The sequence below is a fragment of the Lissotriton vulgaris genome, unplaced genomic scaffold (genome assembly GCF_964263255.1).
Source record: "Lissotriton vulgaris unplaced genomic scaffold, aLisVul1.2 SCAFFOLD_661, whole genome shotgun sequence".
Classification (NCBI taxonomy): Eukaryota; Metazoa; Chordata; class Amphibia; order Caudata; family Salamandridae; genus Lissotriton; species Lissotriton vulgaris.
Window position 1 is genome coordinate 446,221 of NW_028249328.1, and position 23,187 is coordinate 469,407.

General features: G+C 44.9%; 1 protein-coding gene across 1 annotated transcript in view; it reads left to right on the forward strand.

Moving 5' to 3' along the window:
* HSD17B12 (hydroxysteroid 17-beta dehydrogenase 12) overlaps positions 1-23,187 on the forward strand; it is a 361,745-nt gene that overhangs the window by 292,568 nt on the left and 45,990 nt on the right. The window contains exon 9 of the mRNA XM_086950325.1: positions 14,322-14,387. Within this exon, the coding sequence (XP_086806451.1) occupies positions 14,322-14,387 (66 nt within the window). The remainder of the gene's footprint in view (positions 1-14,321; positions 14,388-23,187) is intronic.

Here is a 23,187-nt window from a genome sequence, read left to right on the forward strand (position 1 = left end):
GTATACAGGTGTTCACTATTTAACTCTGAGATCCCACATACCCCGAGGAGTATACAGGTGTTCACTATTTAACCCTGTTGAGATCCCACATACCACGTGGAGTATACAGGTGTTCACTATTTAACTCTGAGATCCCACATACCACGTGGAGTATACAGGTGTTCCACTATTTAACCCTGTTGAGATCCCACATACCACGAGGAGTGTACAGGTGTTCAATATTTAACCCTGTTGAGATCCCACATACCACGAGGAGTATACAGGTGTTCAATATTTAACCCTGTTGAGATCCCACATACCACGAGGAGTATACAGGTGTTCACTATTTAACCCTGTTGAGATCCCACATACCACGAGGAGTATACAGGTGTTCACTATTTAACTCTGAGATCCCACATACCACGAGGAGTATACAGGTGTTCACTATTTAACCCTGTTAAGATCCACATACCATGAGGAGTATACAGGTGTTCACTATTTAACCCTATTAAGATCCCACATACCACGAGGAGTATACAGGTGTTCAATATTTAACTCTGAGATCCCACATACAGGTGTTCCACTATTTAACCCTGTTGAGATCCCACATATTATGAGGAGTATACAGGTGTTCCACTATTTAACCCTGTTGAGATCCCACATACCGCGAGAAGTATACAGGTGTTCACTATTTAACCTTGAGATCCCACATACCAGGAGGAGTATACAGGTGTTCACTATTTAACCCTGTTGAAATCCCACATACCACGAGGAGTATACAGGTGTTCAATATTTTACTCTGAGATCCCACATACCACGAGAACTATACAGGTGTTCACTATTTAACGCTGTTGAGATCCCACATACCAAGAGGAGTATACAGGTGTTCACTATTTTACTCTGAGATCCCACATACCACGAGGAGTATACAGGTGTTCACTATTTTACTCTGAGATCCCACATACCACGAGGAGTATACAAGTGTTCACTATTTAACCTTGAGATCCCACATACCACGAGGAGTGTACAGGTGTTCACTATTTAACCCTGTTGGGATCCCACATACCACGAGGAGTATACAGGTGTTCACTATTTAACCCTGTTGAGATTCCACATACCGCGAGGAGTATACAGGTGTTCACTATTTAACTCTGAAATCCCACATACCCCGAGGATTGTACAGGTGTTCAATATTTAACTCTGAGATCCCACATACCACAAGTAGTACACAGGAGTTCACTATTTAACGCTGTTGAGATCCCACATACCGCGAGGAGTATACAGGTGTTCAATATTCAACTGTGTTGAGGTCCCACATCCCATGAGGAGTATACAGGTGTTCAATATTTAACTCTGAGATTGCACATACCACGAGGAGTATACAGGTGTTCAATATTTAACCCTGTTGAGATCCCACATACCGTGAGGAGTGTACAGGTGTTCAATATTTAACCCTGTTGAGATCCCACATACCGTGAGGAGTATACAGGTGTTCAATATTTAACCCTGTTGAGATCCCACATACCACGAGGAGTATACAGGTGTTCAATATTTAACTCTGAGATCCCACATACCACGAGAAGTATACATGTGTTCACTATTTAACGCTGTTGAGATCTCACATACCACGAGGAGTATACAGGTGTTCAATATTTAACCCTGTTGAGATCCCACATACCATGAGGAGTGTACAGGTGTTCAATATTTAACTCTGAGATCCCACATACCGTGAGGACTATACAGGTGTTCCACTATTTAACCCTGTTGAGATCCCACATACCACGAGGAGTATACAGGTGTTCCACTATTTAACTCTGGGATCCCACATACCGCGAGGAGTATATAGGTGTTCCACTATTTAACCCTGTTGGGATCCCACATACCACGAGGAGTGGACAGGTGTTCACTACTTAACGCGGTTGAGATCCCACATACCACGAGGAGTATACAGGTGTTCACTATTTAACTCTGAGATCCCACATACCACGAGGAGTATACAGGTGTTCACTAACTCTGGGATCCCACATACCGCGAGGAGTATACAGGTGTTCCACTATTTAACCCTGTTGGGATCCCACATTCCACGAGGAGTGTACAGGTGTTCACTACTTAACGCGGTTGAGATCCCACATACCACGAGGAGTATACAGGTGTGCACTATTTAACTCTGAGATCCCACATACCACGAGGAGTATACAGGTGTTCACTATTTAACCCTGTTAAGATCCCACATACCACGAGGAGTATACAGGTGTTCGCTATTTAACCTTGAGATTCCACATACCACGAGGAGTATACAGCTGTTCACTATTTAACCTTGAGATCCCACATACCCCGAGGAGTGTACAGGTGTTCGCTATTTAACCTTGAGATCCCACATACCACGAGCAGTATACAGGTGTTCACTATTTTACTCTGAGATCCCACATACCACGAGGAGTATACAGGTGTTCACTATTTAACCTAGAGATCCCACATACCGCGAGGAGTATACAGGTGTTCACTATTTTACCCTGTTGAGATCCCACATACCGCGAGGAGTTTACAGGTGTTCACTATTTAACCTTGAGATCCCACATACCACGAGGAGTATACAGGTGTTCACTATTTAACTCTGAGATCCCACATACCGCGAGGAGTATACAGGTGTTCACTATTTAACCTAGAGATCCCACATACCACGAGGAGTATACAGGTGTTCACTATTTAACCTAGAGATCCCACATACCACGAGGAGTATACAGGTGTTCACTATTTAACTCTGAGATCCCACATACCATGAGGAGTATACAGGTGTTCACTATTTAACCCTGTTGAGATCCCACATACCCCGAGGATTGTACAGGTGTTCAATATTGAACTCTGAGATCCCACATACCACAAGTAGTACACAGGAGTTCACTATTTAACGCTGTTGAGATCCCACATACCGCGAGGAGTATACAGGTGTTCAATATTCAACTGTGTTGAGGTCCCACATCCCATGAGAAGTATACAGGTGTTCACTATTTAACGCTGTTGAGATCCCACATACCACGAGGAGTATACAGGTGTTCACTATTTAACCCTGTTAAGATCCCACATACCATGAGGAGTATACAAGTGTTCACTATTTAACCTTGAGATCCCACATACCACGAGGAGTATACAGGTGTTCAATATTTAACCCTGTTGAGATCCTACATACCATGAGGAGTATACAGGTGTTCAATATTTTACTCTGAGATCCCACATACCACGAGAAGTATACAGGTGTTCACTATTTAACGCTGTTGAGATCCCACATACCACGAGGAGTATGCAGGTGTTCAATATTTAACTCTGAGATCCCACATACCACGAGAAGTATACAGGTGTTCACTATTTTACTCTGAGATCCCACATACCACGAGGAGTGTACAGGTGTTCACTATTTAACCCTGTTGGGATCCCACATACCACGAGGAGTATACAGGTGTTCACTATTTAACCCTGTTGAGATTCCACATACCGCGAGGAGTATACAGGTGTTCACTATTTAACTCTGAGATCCCACATACCCCGAGGATTGTACAGGTGTTCAATATTTAACTCTGAGATCCCACATACCGCGAGGAGTATACAGGTGTTCACTATTGAACTCTGAGATCCCACATACCACAAGTAGTACACAGGAGTTCACTATTTAACGCTGTTGAGATCCCACATACCGCGAGGAGTATACAGGTGTTCAATATTCAACTGTGTTGAGGTCCCACATCCCATGAGAAGTATACAGGTGTTCACTATTTAACGCTGTTGAGATCCCACATACCACGAGGAGTATACAGGTGTTCAATATTTAACGCTATTGAGATCCCACATACCACGAGGAGTATACAGGTGTTCACTATTTAACTCTGGGATCCCACATACCACGAGGAGCATACAGGTGTTCCACTATTTAACCCTGTTGAGATCCCACATACCGCGAGAAGTATACAGGTGTTCACTATTTAACCTTGAGATCCCACATACCACGAAGAGTATACAGGTGTTCACTATTTAACCCTGTTAAGACCCCACATACCAAGAGGAGTATACAGGTGTTCACTATTTTACTCTGAGATCCCGCATACCACGAGGAGTATACAGGTGTTCACTATTTAACTCTGAGATCCCACATACCCCGAGGATTGTACAGGTGTTCACTATTTAACCCTGTTGAGATCCCACATACCGCGAGGAGTATACAGGTGTTCACTATTGAACTCTGAGATCCCACATACCACAAGTAGTACACAGGAGTTCACTATTTAACGCTGTTGAGATCCCACATACCGCGAGGAGTATACAGGTGTTCAATATTCAACTGTGTTGAGGTCCCACATCCCATGAGAAGTATACAGGTGTTCACTATTTAACCCTGTTGAGATCCCACATACCACAAGGAGTATACAGGTGTTCACTATTTAACCCTGTTAAGATCCCACATACCATGAGGAGTATACAGGTGTTCAATATTTAACCCTGTTGAGATCCCACATACCACGAGGAGTATACAGGTGTTCAATATTTTACTCTGAGATCCCACATACCACGAGGAGTATACAGGTGTTCACTATTTAACCCTGTTGAGATCCCACATACCACGTGGAGTATACAGGTGTTCACTATTTAACTCTGAGATCCCACATACCACGAGGAGTATACAGGTGTTCCACTATTTAACCCTGTTGAGATCCCACATACCACGAGGAGTGTACAGGTGTTCACTATTTAACCCTGTTAAGATCCCACATACCATGAGGAGTATACAGGTGTTCAATATTTAACCCTGTTGAGATCCCACATACCGCGAGGAGTATACAGGTGTTCACTATTGAACTCTGAGATCCCACATACCACAAGTAGTACACAGGAGTTCACTATTTAACGCTGTTGAGATCCCACATACCGCGAGGAGTATACAGGTGTTCAATATTCAACTGTGTTGAGGTCCCACATCCCATGAGAAGTATACAGGTGTTCACTATTTAACCCTGTTGAGATCCCACATACCACAAGGAGTATACAGGTGTTCACTATTTAACCCTGTTAAGATCCCACATACCATGAGGAGTATACAGGTGTTCAATATTTAACCCTGTTGAGATCCCACATACCACGAGGAGTATACAGGTGTTCAATATTTTACTCTGAGATCCCACATACCATGAGGAGTATACAGGTGTTCACTATTTAACCCTGTTGAGATCCCACATACCACGAGGAGTATACAGGTGTTCACTATTTAACTCTGAGATCCCACATACCACGAGGAGTATACAGGTGTTCACTATTTAACCCTGTTAAGAGTCACATACCATGAGGAGTATACAGGTGTTCAATATTTAACCCTGTTGAGATCCCACATACCACGAGGAGTATACAGGTGTTCAATATTTTACTCTGAGATCCCACATACCATGAGGAGTATACAGGTGTTCACTATTTAACCCTGTTGAGATCCCACATACCACGAGGAGTATACAGGTGTTCACTATTGAACTCTGAGATCCCACATACCACAAGTAGTACACAGGAGTTCACTATTTAACGCTGTTGAGATCCCACATACCGCGAGGAGTATACAGGTGTTCAATATTCAACTGTGTTGAGGTCCCACATCCCATGAGAAGTATACAGGTGTTCACTATTTAACGCTGTTGAGATCCCACATACCACGAGGAGTATACAGGTGTTCAATATTTAACGCTATTGAGATCCCACATACCACGAGGAGTATACAGGTGTTCACTATTTAACTCTGGGATCCCACATACCACGAGGAGCATACAGGTGTTCCACTATTTAACCCTGTTGAGATCCCACATACCGCGAGAAGTATACAGGTGTTCACTATTTAACCTTGAGATCCCACATACCACGAAGAGTATACAGGTGTTCACTATTTAACCCTGTTAAGACCCCACATACCAAGAGGAGTATACAGGTGTTCACTATTTTACTCTGAGATCCCGCATACCACGAGGAGTATACAGGTGTTCACTATTTAACTCTGAGATCCCACATACCCCGAGGATTGTACAGGTGTTCACTATTTAACCCTGTTGAGATCCCACATACCGCGAGGAGTATACAGGTGTTCACTATTGAACTCTGAGATCCCACATACCACAAGTAGTACACAGGAGTTCACTATTTAACGCTGTTGAGATCCCACATACCGCGAGGAGTATACAGGTGTTCAATATTCAACTGTGTTGAGGTCCCACATCCCATGAGAAGTATACAGGTGTTCACTATTTAACCCTGTTGAGATCCCACATACCACAAGGAGTATACAGGTGTTCACTATTTAACCCTGTTAAGATCCCACATACCATGAGGAGTATACAGGTGTTCAATATTTAACCCTGTTGAGATACCACATACCACGAGGAGTATACAGGTGTTCAATATTTTACTCTGAGATCCCACATACCACGAGGAGTATACAGGTGTTCACTATTTAACCCTGTTGAGATCCCACATACCACGTGGAGTATACAGGTGTTCACTATTTAACTCTGAGATCCCACATACCACGAGGAGTATACAGGTGTTCCACTATTTAACCCTGTTGAGATCCCACATACCACGAGGAGTGTACAGGTGTTCACTATTTAACCCTGTTAAGATCCCACATACCATGAGGAGTATACAGGTGTTCAATATTTAACCCTGTTGAGATCCCACATACCGCGAGGAGTATACAGGTGTTCACTATTGAACTCTGAGATCCCACATACCACAAGTAGTACACAGGAGTTCACTATTTAACGCTGTTGAGATCCCACATACCGCGAGGAGTATACAGGTGTTCAATATTCAACTGTGTTGAGGTCCCACATCCCATGAGAAGTATACAGGTGTTCACTATTTAACCCTGTTGAGATCCCACATACCACAAGGAGTATACAGGTGTTCACTATTTAACCCTGTTAAGATCCCACATACCATGAGGAGTATACAGGTGTTCAATATTTAACCCTGTTGAGATCCCACATACCACGAGGAGTATACAGGTGTTCAATATTTTACTCTGAGATCCCACATACCATGAGGAGTATACAGGTGTTCACTATTTAACCCTGTTGAGATCCCACATACCACGAGGAGTATACAGGTGTTCACTATTTAACTCTGAGATCCCACATACCACGAGGAGTATACAGGTGTTCACTATTTAACCCTGTTAAGAGTCACATACCATGAGGAGTATACAGGTGTTCAATATTTAACCCTGTTGAGATCCCACATACCACGAGGAGTATACAGGTGTTCAATATTTTACTCTGAGATCCCACATACCATGAGGAGTATACAGGTGTTCACTATTTAACCCTGTTGAGATCCCACATACCACGAGGAGTATACAGGTGTTCACTATTTAACTCTGAGATCCCACATACCACGAGGAGTATACAGGTGTTCACTATTTAACCCTGTTAAGATCCACATACCATGAGGAGTATACAGGTGTTCACTATTTAACCCTATTAAGATCCCACATACCACGAGGAGTATACAGGTGTTCAATATTTAACTCTGAGATCCCACGTACAGGTGTTCCACTATTTAACCCTGTTGAGATCCCACATATTATGAGGAGTATACAGGTGTTCCACTATTTAACCCTGTTGAGATCCCACATACCGCGAGAAGTATACAGGTGTTCACTATTTAACCTTGAGATCCCACATACCACGAGGAGTATACAGGTGTTCACTATTTAACCCTGTTGAAATCCCACATACCACGAGGAGTATACAGGTGTTCAATATTTTACTCTGAGATCCCACATACCACGAGAACTATACAGGTGTTCACTATTTAACGCTGTTGAGATCCCACATACCAAGAGGAGTATACAGGTGTTCACTATTTTACTCTGAGATCCCACATACCACGAGGAGTATACAGGTGTTCACTATTTTACTCTGAGATCCCACATACCACGAGGAGTATACATGTGTTCACTATTTAACCTTGAGACCCCACATACCACGAGGAGTGTACAGGTGTTCACTATTTAACCCTGTTGGGATCCCACATACCACGAGGAGTATACAGGTGTTCACTATTTAACCCTGTTGAGATTCCACATACCGCGAGGAGTATACAGGTGTTCAATATTTAACTCTGAGATCCCACATACCGCGAGGAGTATACAGGTGTTCACTATTTAACCCTGTTGAGATCCCACATACCACGAGGAGTATACAGGTGTTCACTATTGAACTCTGAGATCCCACATACCGTGAGGAGTATACAGGTGTTCCACTATTTAACCCTGTTGAGATCCCACATACCACGAGGAGTATACAGGTGTTCAATATTTTACTCTGAGATCCCACATACCACGAGAACTATACAGGTGTTCACTATTTAACGCTGTTGAGATCCCACATACCAAGAGGAGTATACAGGTGTTCACTATTTTACTCTGAGATCCCACATACCACGAGGAGTATACAGGTGTTCACTATTTAACCTTGAGATCCCACATACCACGAGGAGTGTACAGGTGTTCACTATTTAACCCTGTTGGGATCCCACATACCACGAGGAGTATACAGGTGTTCACTATTTAACCCTGTTGAGATTCCACATACCGCGAGGAGTATACAGGTGTTCACTATTTAACTCTGAGATCCCACATACCCCGAGGATTGTACAGGTGTTCAATATTTAACTCTGAGATCCCACATACCGCGAGGAGTATACAGGTGTTCACTATTGAACTCTGAGATCCCACATACCACAAGTAGTACACAGGAGTTCACTATTTAACGCTGTTGAGATCCCACATACCGCGAGGAGTATACAGGTGTTCAATATTCAACTGTGTTGAGGTCCCACATCCCATGAGAAGTATACAGGTGTTCACTATTTAACTCTGTTGAGATCCCACATACCACGAGGAGTATACAGGTGTTCAATATTTAACTCTGAGATCCCACATACCACGAGAAGTATACCGGTGTTTCACTATTTAACGCTGTTGAGATCCCACATACCACGAGGAGTATACAGGTGTTCAATATTTAACGCTAGTGAGATCCCACATACCACGAGGAGTATACAGGTGTTCACTATTTAACTCTGGGATCCCACATACCGCGAGGAGTATACAGGTGTTCCACTATTTAACCCTGTTAGGATCCCACATACCACGAGGAGTGTACAGGTGTTCACTATTTAACCCTGTTGAGATCCCACATACCACGAGGAGTATACAGGTGTTCACTATTTAACCTTGAGATCCCACATACCACGAAGAGTATACAGGTGTTCACTATTTAACCCTGTTAAGACCCCACATACCAAGAGGAGTATACAGGTGTTCACTATTTTACTCTGAGATCCCGCATACCACGAGGAGTATACAGGTGTTCACTATTTAACTCTGAGATCCCACATACCCCGAGGATTGTACAGGTGTTCACTATTTAACCCTGTTAAGATCCCACATACCATGAGGAGTATACAGGTGTTCAATATTTAACTCTGAGATCCCACATACCACGAGGAGTATACAGGTGTTCACTATTTAACGCTGTTGAGATCCCACATACTACGAGGAGTATACAGGTGTTCACTATTTAACCCTGTTGAGATCCCACATACCACGAGGAGTGTACAGGTGTTCACTATTTAACCCTGTTAGGATCCCACATACCACGAGAAGTATACAGGTGTTCACTATTTAACCCTGTTGAGATCCCACATACCACAAGGAGTATACAGGTGTTCACAATTTAACTCTGAGATCCCACATACCACGAGGAGTATACAGGTGTTCACTATTTAACCCTGTTAAGATCCACATACCATGAGGAGTATACAGGTGTTCACTATTTAACCCTATTAACATCCCACATACCACGAGGAGTATACAGGTGTTCAATATTTAACTCTGAGATCCCACGTACAGGTGTTCCACTATTTAACCCTGTTGAGATCCCACATATTATGAGGAGTATACAGGTGTTCCACTATTTAACCCTGTTGAGATCCCACATACCGCGAGAAGTATACAGGTGTTCACTATTTAACCTTGAGATCCCACATACCACGAGGAGTATACAGGTGTTCACTATTTAACCCTGTTGAAATCCCACATACCACGAGGAGTATACAGGTGTTCAATATTTTACTCTGAGATCCCACATACCACGAGAACTAAACAGGTGTTCACTATTTAATGCTGTTGAGATCCCACATACCAAGAGGAGTATACAGGTGTTCACTATTTTACTCTGAGATCCCACATACCACGAGGAGTATACAGGTGTTCACTATTTTACTCTGAGATCCCACATACCACGAGGAGTATACATGTGTTCACTATTTAACCTTGAGATCCCACATACCACGAGGAGTGTACAGGTGTTCACTATTTAACCCTGTTGGGATCCCACATACCACGAGGAGTATACAGGTGTTCACTATTTAACCCTGTTGAGATTCCACATACCGTGAGGAGTATACAGGTGTTCACTATTTAACTCTGAGATCCCACATACCCAGAGGATTGTACAGGTGTTCAATATTTAACTCTGAGATCCCACATACCGCGAGGAGCATACAGGTGTTCACTATTGAACCCTGAGATCCCACATACCACAAGTAGTACACAGGAGTTCACTATTTAACGCTGTTGAGATCCCACATACCATGAGGAGTATACAGGTGTTCAATATTTAACTCTGAGATCGCACATACCACGACGAGTATACAGGTGTTCACTATTTAACCCTGTTAAGATCCCACATACCATGAGGAGTATACAGGTGTTCAATATTTAACTCTGAGATTGCTCATACCACGAGGAGTATACAGGTGTTCACTATTTAACCCTGTTAAGATCCCACATACCATGAGGAGTATACAGGTGTTCACTATTTAACCTTGAGATCCCACATACCACGAGGAGTATACAGGTGTTCAATATTTAACCCTGTTGAGATCCCACATACCATGAGGAGTATACAGGTATTCAATATTTAACCCTGTTGAGATCCCACATACCGTGAGGAGTGTACAGGTGTTCAATATTTAACCCTGTTGAGATCCCACATACCGTGAGGAGTATACAGGTGTTCACTATTTAACCCTGTTAAGATCCCACATACCATGAAGAGTATACAGGTGTTCAATATTTAACCCTGTTGAGATCCCACATACTGTGAGGACTATACAGGTGTTCCACTATTTAACCCTGTTGAGATCCCACATACCACGAGGAGTATACAGGTGTTCCACTATTTAACTCTGGGATCCCACATACCGCGAGGAGTATACAGATGTTCCACTATTTAACCCTGTTGGGATCCCACATACCACGAGGAGTGGACAGGTGTTCACTACTTAACGCGGTAGAGATCCCACATACCACAAGGAGTATACAGGTGTTCACTATTTAACTCTGAGATCCCACATACCACGAGGAGTATACAGGTGTTCACTATTTAACTCTGAGATCGCACATACCACGAGGAGTATACAGGTGTTCACTATTTAACTCTGGGATCCCACATACCGCGAGGAGTATACAGGTGTTCCACTATTTAACCCTGTTGGGATCCCACATTCCACGAGGAGTGTACAGGTGTTCACTACTTAACGCGGTTGAGATCCCACATACCACGAGGAGTATACAGGTGTTCACTATTTAACGCGGTTGAGATCCCACATACCACGAGGAGTATACAGGTGTTCACTATTTAACTCTGAGATCCCACATACCACGAGGAGTATACAGGTGTTCGCTATTTAACCTTGAGATCCCACATACCACGAGCAGTATACAGGTGTTCACTATTTAACGCTGTTGAGATCCCACATACTACGAGGAGTGTACAGGTGTTCACTATTTAACCCTGAGATCGCACATACCACGAGGAGTATACAGGTGTTCACTATTTAACTCTGAGATCCCACATACCACAAGGAGTATACAGGTGTTCACTATTTAACCCTGAGATCCCACATACCACGAGGAGTATACAGGTGTTCACTATTTAACCTAGAGATCCCACATACCGCGAGGAGTATACAGGTGTTCACTATTTTACCCTGTTGAGATCCCACATACCGCGAGGAGTATACAGGTGTTCACTATTTAACCTTGAGATCCCACATACCACGAGGAGTATACAGGTGTTCACTATTTAACTCTGAGATCCCACATACCACGAGGAGTGTACAGGTGTTCACTATTTAACCCTGTTGGGATCCCACATACCATGAGGAGTATACAGGTGTTCACTATTTAACCCTGTTGAGATTCCACATACCGCGAGGATTGTACAGGTGTTCAATATTGAACTCTGAGATCCCACATACCACAAGTAGTACACAGGAGTTCACTATTTAACCCTGTTGAGATCCCACATACCGTGAGGACTATACAGGTGTTCCTCTATTTAACCCTGTTGAGATCCCACATACCACGAGGAGTAAACAGGTGTTCACTATTTAACTCTGGGATCCCACATACCGCGAGGAGTATACAGGTGTTCCACTATTTAACCCTGTTGGGATCCCACATTCCACGAGGAGTGTACAGGTGTTCACTACTTAACGCGGTTGAGATCCCACATACCACGAGGAGTATACAGGTGTTCACTATTTAACCCTGAGATCGCACATACCACGAGGAGTATACAGGTGTTCACTATTTAACTCTGAGATCCCACATACCACAAGGAGTATACAGTTGTTCACTATTTAACCCTGAGATCGCACATACCACGAGGAGTATACAGGTGTTCACTATTTAACCCTGTTAAGATCCCACATACCATGAGGAGTATACAGGTGTTCACTATTTAACTCTGAGATCCCACATACCACGAGGAGTATACAGGTGTTCACTATTTAACCCTGTTAAGATCCCACATACCACGAGGAGTATACAGGTGTTCGCTATTTAACCTTGAGATCCCACTTACCGCGAGGAGTATACAGGTGTTCACTATTTAACCTTGAGATCCCACATACCCCGAGGAGTATACAGGTGTTCACTATTTAACCCTGTTGAGATCCCACATACCATGAGGAGTATACAGGTGTTCACTATTTAACCCTGTTGAGATCCCACATACCGCGAGGAGTATACAGGTGTTCACTATTTAACCTTGAGATCCCACATACCACGAGGAGTATACAGGTGTTCACTATTTTACTCTGAGATCCCACATACCACGAGGAGTATACAGGTGTTCAATATTTAACTCTGAGATCCCACATACCGCGAGGAGTATACAGGTGTTCGCTATTTAACCCTGTTAAGATCCCACATACCATGAGGAGTATACAGGTGTTCACTATTTAACCCTGTTGAGATCCCACATACCGCGAGGATTGTACAGGTGTTCAATATTGAACTCTGAGATCCCACATACCACAAGTAGTACACAGGAGTTCACTATTTAACGCTGTTGAGATCCCACATACGGCGAGGAGTATACAGGTGTTCAATATTCAACTGTGTTGAGGTCCCACATCCCATGAGAAGTATACAGGTGTTCACTATTTAACCTTGAGATCCCACATACCCCGAGGAGTATACAGGTGTTCACTATTTAACCCTGTTGAGATCCCACATACCATGAGGAGTATACAGGTGTTCACTATTTAACCCTGTTGAGATCCCACATACCGCGAGGAGTATACAGGTGTTCGCTATTTAACCCTGTTAAGATCCCACATACCACGAGGAGTATACAGGTGTTCACTATTTAACCCTGTTGAGATCCCACATACCGCGAGGAGTATACAGGTGTTCACTATTTAACCCTGTTGAGATCCCACATACCGCGAGGAGTATACAGGTGTTCGCTATTTAACCCTGTTAAGATCCCACATACCACGAGGAGTATACAGGTGTTCACTATTTAACCTTGAGATCCCACATACCACGAGGAGTGTACAGGTGTTCACTATTTAACCCTGTTGAGATCCCACATACCGCGAGGAGTATACAGGTAAAGTGGCAGGCTTTGCACTGGTGGGTGTGGGTGGGGTGGCGTTTGTAGCAATGATAATGCTTTTTGTGCTTCTCTCTGAAGTTGTTGTCCTAGTACTGGTGGGTGTGGGGGGGGGGGTGGCTGTTGTAGTAATGAGAATGTTTGTGCTTCCCTCTGAAGTGGCAGGCCTTGCACTGGTGGGTGTGGGTGGGGCGGTGGTAGCAGTAATGATAATGTTGTACACTGTGGCGTTGAAGCTGTGTTGTGCCCCTTCGTACACCCCTCTCTACCGTGCACCCCCAGAGTCGACAGTGTCTCCGTGTTGCTGTGTTGTGTCTGACTGTCCCTCTCTCTCTCCTCCAGGCGTTTGTGGATTTCTTCTCCCGAGGCCTGCACGCAGAGTACAAGAGCAAGGGCATCATTGTGCAGGTGAGTGCAGAGCTTCACTTAAGTATCCCTGTTATTGTGTGGTTACCACGGCAACTGCAGGCTGTCTTGACAACCGTAGGGAATTGCATTCCCTCACTTAAAAACGTGACGTCGGCTGACCATTCGAGGTGGCTCCGTCCCCTCGTCCTGTGCTCCTCTGAGAGCCCCTCTAAGCGTGCAAGCTGGGGGCCCCCAGAAGCATGCAAGCTGGGGGCTCCCCGAAGCGTGCAAGCTGGGGGCTCCCCGAAGCCTGCCGGATGGGGGCCCCCAGAAGCATGCAAGCTGGATGCCCCCCGAAGCGTGCAAGCTGGGGGCTCCCCGAAGCGTGCAAGCTGGGGGCTCCCCGAAGCGTGCAAGCTGGGGGCTCCCCGAAGCCTGCCGGATGGGGGCCCCCAGAAGCATGCAAGCTGGGGGCCCCCCGAAGCGTGCAAGCTGGGGCCCCCAGAAGCATGGAAGCTGCCCCCCCCCCCTCCCGAGGCGTGCAAGCTGGGGGCCCCCCCGAGGCGTGCAAGCTGGGGGGCCCTCTAAGCGTGCAAGCTGGGGGCCCCCAGAAGCGTGCAAGCTGGGACCCCCCGAAGCGTGCAAGCTGCCCCCCCCCAAAGCGTGCAAGCTGGGGGCCCCCCGAAACCTGCCGGATGGGGTCCCCCAAAGCGTGCAAGCTGGGTGCCCCCCGAAGCGTGCAAGCTGGGGGCTCCCCGAAGCCTGCTGGATGGGGGCCCCCAGAAGCATGCAAGCTGGGGGCCCCCCGAAGCGTGCAAGCTGGGGCCCCCAGAAGCATGGAAGCTGCCCCCCCCCCCCGAGGCGTGCAAGCTGGGGGCCCCCCCGAGGCGTGCAAGCTGGGGGCCCCTCTAAGCGTGCAAGCTGGGGGCCCCCAGAAGTATGCAAGCTGGGGCCCCCCCGAAGCGTGCAAGCTGGGACCCCCCCGAAGCGTGCAAGCTGCCCCCCCCTCCGAAGCGTGCAAGCTGGGGGCCCCCCGAAACCTGCCGGATGGGGTCCCCCAAAGCGTGCAGGCTGGGATGCAGATGTTAGAATAGCCCCGAGGGGCACACGGGCCTCTGGTTTTGTCTGAGCCCTTCACGCTGTGCGCTTTTAGCCATTTTGGAAGACGCCTGGTGCGCCTCTTGCGCACACGCATTACATGTGGTTGTCTTTAATTAAGAGCGACGAGGCGTCACAGCCGCGTGCCTCCACATAACTTGTGCGGTGTGTTTCTTTGCCTGGTGTTACGCGCGATGGAAATATTTTGTTTATCTATTTAAAATAGAATATATATCCCCTAAACCTGTAGGTGCTGACCATTTTAGGGTTCACGTTCAAAGTCCCTTTATCTCTTGACTTTAAAACTGCAGAAAAAGCGCTCTGCATTGGGTCTGTAATAGAGATGGACACAAGGCAAACAATAAACAAGGAAATCCAAGCCAAGGGCCCGCCTCGGATGTGCGAGCCCATGCACGAGCCGAGCCCTGAACATGTTTGCGATGTAAATCATACAACAAACCGAATGTGAAATATGATAAAGCCTCTTCAAAATTCCAAAGAGTGCATTTCTTTAACGTGTAGTACGTTTAGCTTTTGTAGGTCACATTATAACACCGATCTGAGAGCTACTTATTTAAGTGATCATTCACTAGGGGTTCATGTTTAGCAGCTAAGAGGTCAGACAGTTGTCACATATACCCAGAGGTGGCCCATATTATTACAACAATATTATATAGTATTAAATCAAACACAGTAGGTTCTTGTACCAACAACATTCTGCACACACATATTTGAAACTGCTTTCATACACGATAGTGAAGGAAAAGGTTTTTGTGAAATAAAGTATTTCCCTAAGATCACACAATGTTAGTGTAGGACCCCCGATTTATCCAGGTTTTCTGGTTTCACTTTGTACCAAACAGCCAGTAAATGGTTATCTATTTGCATTTGCTTATGCAAAGGCTTTGTTTTCGTCGCTTTGAGGGAAGATGGGCGGACACAAATGCAGGTAAGCAGGTTTTATTCAGCAAAGGAGAGCAGCAGGCGCGGCGCCTCTGTACGCCGCAGTTCTCCTAGCTCGCATTCAATTACATTACCATTGAAAGCGAGCAACACAGAACCCAACATAACACACCCCCTTCCAATTTCAATGTGAACAATGACACAAAAAATTAAAACCATTTGGGAGACACAAATATAAGGGAACATATAAAATGCATATCAGTATTGAGGTATTACAATTTGGCACTACACCCTAAATCAGATTTTAAGAACTCAATAACAAAAAGCGATTTATAAGTAAAGCGCTATATACATATATGAACTACCTGCTGGCGGTCGCCACTAGGTAGTTATAGTTAGGACCATGTTGCATACAAAAGCGTTTTTTGACTTGCCTATATCTTTAGTGCCATTTGACAAATCTTCACAAAATCTCCCCCAAAAAAGTGCTCCGGTGAGTCTTGTGCTTGGGAAGTTTCAGGGAGATCCATCCAGCAGGGGCCGAGATGTAGATAAAAAAAAAGGGGTTTTCCAAGGTTAATTCCCATAGGGATTTTGAGCACGACAACAGCCCGAAAACACTGGACTGAATTGCATCAAATTTGGCTGGAAGCTAGCTCTTGGTCCAAAAATAGTGCTTTTTGTTATTTGGTGTGAATCCGTTTAGTAGTTTTTGAGATATTAAGGAAAACAGATTGATCTATATAGGAACGCAGATCCAATAGTCCCCATGCTGTCATCTGATATGCTGCCAACACTTCAAACAGGAAGCCACAAAAACATTTTTTTTTTTAAAGCAAAGGGGAAAGGGTATGAATACCCTGACCCCATACCTGGGGTTCTGTGTCCCCCTGTGACCCTATTAGGGCCAAAAAGCACTTTAACCCTTTCGCTTGTAGGTCCCCCATGCTAAGACTTTTTGGGCGTTTTTGGGTAGTTTGTGCTCAGGCCCCTGTAATTTTTTGTCCACCTAATTCATCCATGCCATATTTGCGCCCTTTTCTTCCAACATTGGGGATTTCAAGGTACCCAGGGTTTGTGGAGTCTCCTAGAGAGGACCCAGAAATTAGCCAAAATACAGCATTATTTTATTATATATAAAAATGGGGGGAAAGTGCTGCAGAAGAAAGTGTCTTGTTTTTCCCCTGCAAATGATACCTTGAAGGGTTTTGTGGTGCTGAAATCATCATCTTCTCAGCTTTCAGGGACAAGCAGACTTTTGTCAGAAACCCAACATTTTTTACACAGTTTTGGAATTTTACTGGGACATAGCCTATTTTTGCTTCTTTTTGTGCTTTCAACCTCTTTTCAGTTAGTGGTAGAAATGGGTGTGAAAGCAATAATGGATCCCGGAAAGCTATACATTTCTAAAAAGTAGATAACCTTCTGATTTCAGCAAGAGGTCATTTGTGTAGATCCTTCAAGGTTTTTATAGTAACTAACAGTTAAAAATCAGAAAAATTGAAAAAGGGTTGGAAAAAAGAGCCATTTGTGCCAACGTTTTCACCTGTAACTTCTTCTAAGTATGACAGATGTTTAAAAGCAATATATTGTTAAATTTTCTCGACCCTTGCGGTTGTGGAGGATTTATAGGACTTGTAGGTTCACCAAGAACCACAGGAACCCAGAGCCAGTAACTGAGCAGTGTCTTGCAGTGGTATTTCATTGTGTACCGAGTATATAACAAAAACAGTAGCTATTTGTACATCTCTGAAATTGTGGTTACCCATACTGGCCTGTGAATTGTAGGACATTTTTCAAAGGGACTTCTGTTTTACACATTGTCTTACATTAGTAAGACAGAAATGCATAGAAAGTCAATAGGTAATAACAGTGGCTCTACAATTCTCAGTCCCCCTAAGTCTCCAAATAAAAATGGTACCTCACTTGTGTGGGTAGGATTAGTGCCCGTGACAGGAAACGGCCCAAAATGCAACGTGGACACACCACATTTATACAGTGATAACAAACCCTTTTTTTGCACTGTGCCTAGCTGTGGATTTTTAACTATAGCTCAGCCGGAACCTAGGGAAAACTATCAAACCTATATAGTTGTGAAAACTAGACACCCAGAGGAATCCAGGCTTGGGTGACTTGAGTTGCTCTCACTGGGTTCTGTTACCCAGAATCCCTTGCAAACCTCAAACTTTGTAAAAATAAAAAATATTAAAACACATTTTCCTCACATTTCTGTGATGGAAGGTTCTGGAATCTGCGTGAATCCACCAAATTCTACCCACCCCACACTCCCCAAGGTCTTCCGATAAAAATGGTACCTCACTTGTGTGAGTAGGCCTAGTGTCCACGACCGGAAACGGCCCAAAACGCAACATGGAGACACCACATTTTTACAGTGAAACGGAACCTTTTTTTGCAAAGTGCCTAGGTGTAGATTTTGACCGCTAGCTCTGCAGGCACCTAGGGAAACCTAGCAAACCTATACATTTTTTTAAACTAGACACCCATGGAAATCCAGGATGGGGTGACTTGTTTTGCTCTCACTAGGTTCTGTTACCCAGAATCCTTTGCAAACCTCAAACTTCGTAAAAAAAAAAAGCACATTTACTCACATTCCTGTGATGGAAAGTTCCTGAAATCTGTGTGGATCCGCAAAATTCCACGCTCCCTGCATTCCCAAAAGTCTTCCGATAAAAATAGTACCTAACTGGCGTGGGTGGGCCAAGTACCCATGACAGGCAAGGCCCAAAACGTATTGAGGAGATATCCAAATTACCTATCACAAAACAACCTGGTCTTGCAAGGGGGTTCACCTGGGTTTTTGGTCCCGGGCTTCGCGGCTATCTTGGGAAACTACCAAACCTACACATTTCTGAATTCTAGACACCAAGGGGAGCCCAGAGTGGTATGGCTTGCTTGGACCCTAGGGTGGTGGGAAATATGTGCCTGCGTGGTGATCCTACAACTTACCCATACAGAAATGTGAAGAAAATATGACTTTGTAAGTAAATTCGAGGTTTGCAGGGGATTCTAGATAAGCAGGGGATTCAAGGTAAGAAAATGCTGCGGGATCCATGCAAGCCACACCGCCAGCCAAGAGTCAGTACACGCACACCACCATCTAATCATTCCACCAGCCAAGCGCCATCCCTGCACACCGTCAGCCAAGCGCTGGTCCTCGTACGCTGCCAGCCAAGTGCCACTCCACACACACCACCAGGCAAGCGCTAATCTACACACATCGTCTTCAAGCGCAAGTACACACACACAACCCGAGCTACACACACTGCCAGCAAAATGCCAGCAAAAGGTCAGTACACTCAGACCGTCAGCAAAACTCCAGTTCACTCACACACAAACTCTCCCTGGTTTCAAGTGGTTTTCGGGCCCATATTAAAAATAATACTGAAACAACCAAAATGTGTGCCTAAAAAAAGGGGATTGACCCGTGACTATTGGGCTTCTACCTGACATTCCCAGAAACATATGCCTAGTACCTAGAAGTCTTAGATAGCCCCCTGACCACCAAGGCAGTGAAAGTGACACTGAATATCCGTTTCTCTAAAATGACCTCAATGTGACGTGCGCACTGACGATCATTTCAGAGAAATGATCAAAATACTGTCGGGGCTGGGGTAGCTCTTCCCCAGCTCCAGAGGGTGTTTGGACAAAAAGGGAATCCCTCTGGTGCCCGCACCAGAGGGATTTCCTGTACCTTGTGCGTGGACGGCCAGGTGCCGTCCGACGCACATGGACACTGGTGCGTCGGACAGCTCCCGGCCGTCCGACGCACTGAAAGGGCAAAAATAAAAAAGAAATTTGCTGTGAAAACATGACGGAGCTACGAATCCACCAGCGGGAGGGGGGGTATGGCTCCCGCACTTGTTTTCTTTGAAGCCGCTGGGTAAGCCAGGTCCGGGAGCATTTATTAAAAAAAATATCAAAAAAGAGGGGGAGCCGAGGCCCTCCTCCCAAGGCTGTTAGAGCCCTGAGTACTACCATTTCCCCGGGGATTTATTTCAATAATGGAGGGGGGTGCACAGGGCCCCTCCTCCTCAGGCTTTATTCACCCTTGGGATCACCACCTCCCCGGGGCAAGCAAACCACTGTAAAGGATGCCCCCCCCCCCCCCCCCCCCCCCCCCGGGACCACCACCTCCCCAGAGCTTTCAGAGTAATCCCACCCGCTATAAACAGAAGTTTCATCTCTTTCCCTGTGACAAGACATGCGGGCAGGGAAAGAGATGAAAGGGTTGCTGCTGCACGGATAGGGCTGTCTTTTCAGCAGCTTCCTCCTTGCAGCAGCAATGTCGGTTCCCACAGGATGCGGTAGCCGGCTTGGACTGTGGGGGCCTTGAGGGCCCCCCCCCCCCCCCATGGTGCCAGGGAAAAAGAGGCAAAATAAAGAGCAGAAACTAGCAGAAAGAAGTAGAAGAAAAGGTCAGAAAGGAGCATAAAGAGGCAGAATTAAAGGTAAGCAAAGAGCAGAAAGTGGCAAAATAAAGGTGAGAAACAGGGACAGAAAGAGGTAGAATAAAGGTCAGCAGAGAGGCAGAATAAAGGTGAGAAATTAGCAGAAAAAAAGTGAGAAATAAGCAGAATTAAGGTCAGTTAATTCCAACCTTGTTTCAACATCTTCACCATTCCAGTGTTCCATACTCCATTTAAACAACCAACCTGGATTATACTTTGTTCTGGGATTTCTACCACTCCTCACCTTGAATGGGCCAGTAGCGTCATTATTAGATACTTGGTAAGCCCACCTAAATTTCTCTAATTGAACTTCCCAAGATAGACCACTCTACGCTGCTTACTGAATCACATCCTAAATGAGTCAGTTGAAGCGCTCAATCAAACTATTTCTTCTGGGATTATATAGCGATGTAGTTTTGTGATTAATCCCAGTCCTGCCAAAATACTCTTTGGCCTTGTTAGAAAGAAACTGAGAACCATTATCGCTTAAAAAATGGTGGAAGTACCTACAATATCCAAGAATTTCAAAACCGAATCTGTGCCAATTTTATTCACAATCTCCGCAACCGACCACCTTGAAAACACATCAGTTAAAGCGAAAACCTATTTCTGCGATTTTCCAACGGACCTGTAATATCAATTGCTACAGCTTCCCATGGAGCTTTGGGAACAACACCTGCCAACATCGGTGGTCTAAGAGTTTTATGGGATTTGACAGCCTTAACCCCTTCAGCGCTGCGCGAATTCCGCTGCGGTGCTGAAGTTTCTAAAGAACCAATAAAACCATGGCGGAACGGTTCCGTCATAAGCACGGGCCAACCGACGCTCATGATGGAACCGTTCCGTCATGAGCATGGAAGGGGTTAACACAAGGTAAACACTCTCTTACAAACCTTTAGATGTCAATGTCCATTCCAAGCCACCAATACAATTTTTTTCAGCACTTGTTTGGTACTGACAATACCAACATGTCCTTCATGACATCATTTCACAATATCCAGACTCATAGAATTTGGAAGTACAACTCTTTTACTCCTCTCAAGATAGTTTCATCCACTTAAGACACCTCTGATCTATCCTCTCAAAATGGCTTTACACAGTGATCCAAGGTACTTCCCCCAGGCCTGCCTGTTTGTATGTGACCAGTCACTAACTGCAAATCAACATCTTTTTTTTAGTCTCTCCCATTTTCCTTCCTGATGGCAGCATGTACTAAATCATGGAATATGCACTACATGAAATTTGTTTCATACTTCTTCCCCCCATACCTCTAAATGTTTTTGCCATTCTTGACAAGAAGTCTGCAATTATGATAATTTTAAGGTTCCCTTAGCTCGCATTACATTGCATCAACATAAGCGTTACTACAGGTAAGTAACTTGTCCGTTAACATAGTGGCGCTAGGGGTTGAAATAGTACAGCAAATTGTTTAAGGCCTTGACCAGGGTTGTCCAATGTAGGGCAAGGAGGCTGCAGCCATGCCAGATTTTAGGAATGGCTTCAAAAGATAAATTAACACACAGGTTGTATGACAGGAACTCTTATACGTTTTTGAATGATAATCCTGAAAATCGGTCTTTCTAGATGTTCTGTATGATGCAGATTTAACACTTATCCTACTAGATCTGTTTCACTACTGTCTGATCGAGACCTCCAGCTGCAGATTCTTCACCTTATGAATATTCTTCAGGCTTCCAACTGGATTCAGAAATTTTCAGCAGTTCTTTGGCACACTGTTAAGTGACATTGTGCAACTCCGGAAATGATGAGCAGAGACACCTCCTCTGCACACTGATGTAAAAAAATAAATTTCTGTCAGCGCCACCTTTTGCAGATCCAGGGTACCATTTGTGTGTCTTGGAGAGTTTCCTCAATTATTTTCTTCCGTGTTAGAGAAAGGTCACCCCCAAAAATGACTGTCGCAAACAGATGTATTGAATACATCTCCACTAAGTGTGCCTGCTGTGTCTAGGGTTGAGCTATGACCCCAAGGCCTGCAGCTCATGTACGTCACTGTACCCAAAGGCCATCAAGAATGCAAGGCAAAACTTTACTTTGCCAGATCGCAGGCTTTGTCTAAAGTTCCATCTAGGTACCACTCCTATTCCTGGAGTGGATGAAGCTGCACGAGAGGTCAATATTTATTGCAGTCAAAATCATCAAACAGGAGGTTGGGAGCACACTGCCTCACATCCCAGCACTCCTTGGAGCTACGGTGCGATGGTTGGGGAGCTGGAGATCAAGTACCACCGCCGTCCTTCTGTTTCAAAAGGCTCGTTAGAGCGGATGAGCTTGTGCTGATGCACCTGCACCCAGTGATGGTACACAGACTTTAGAAAAAGTTGGGCAGCTTTTACAGCACCAGGAAACCGACCTGTTGCTCTCTACTG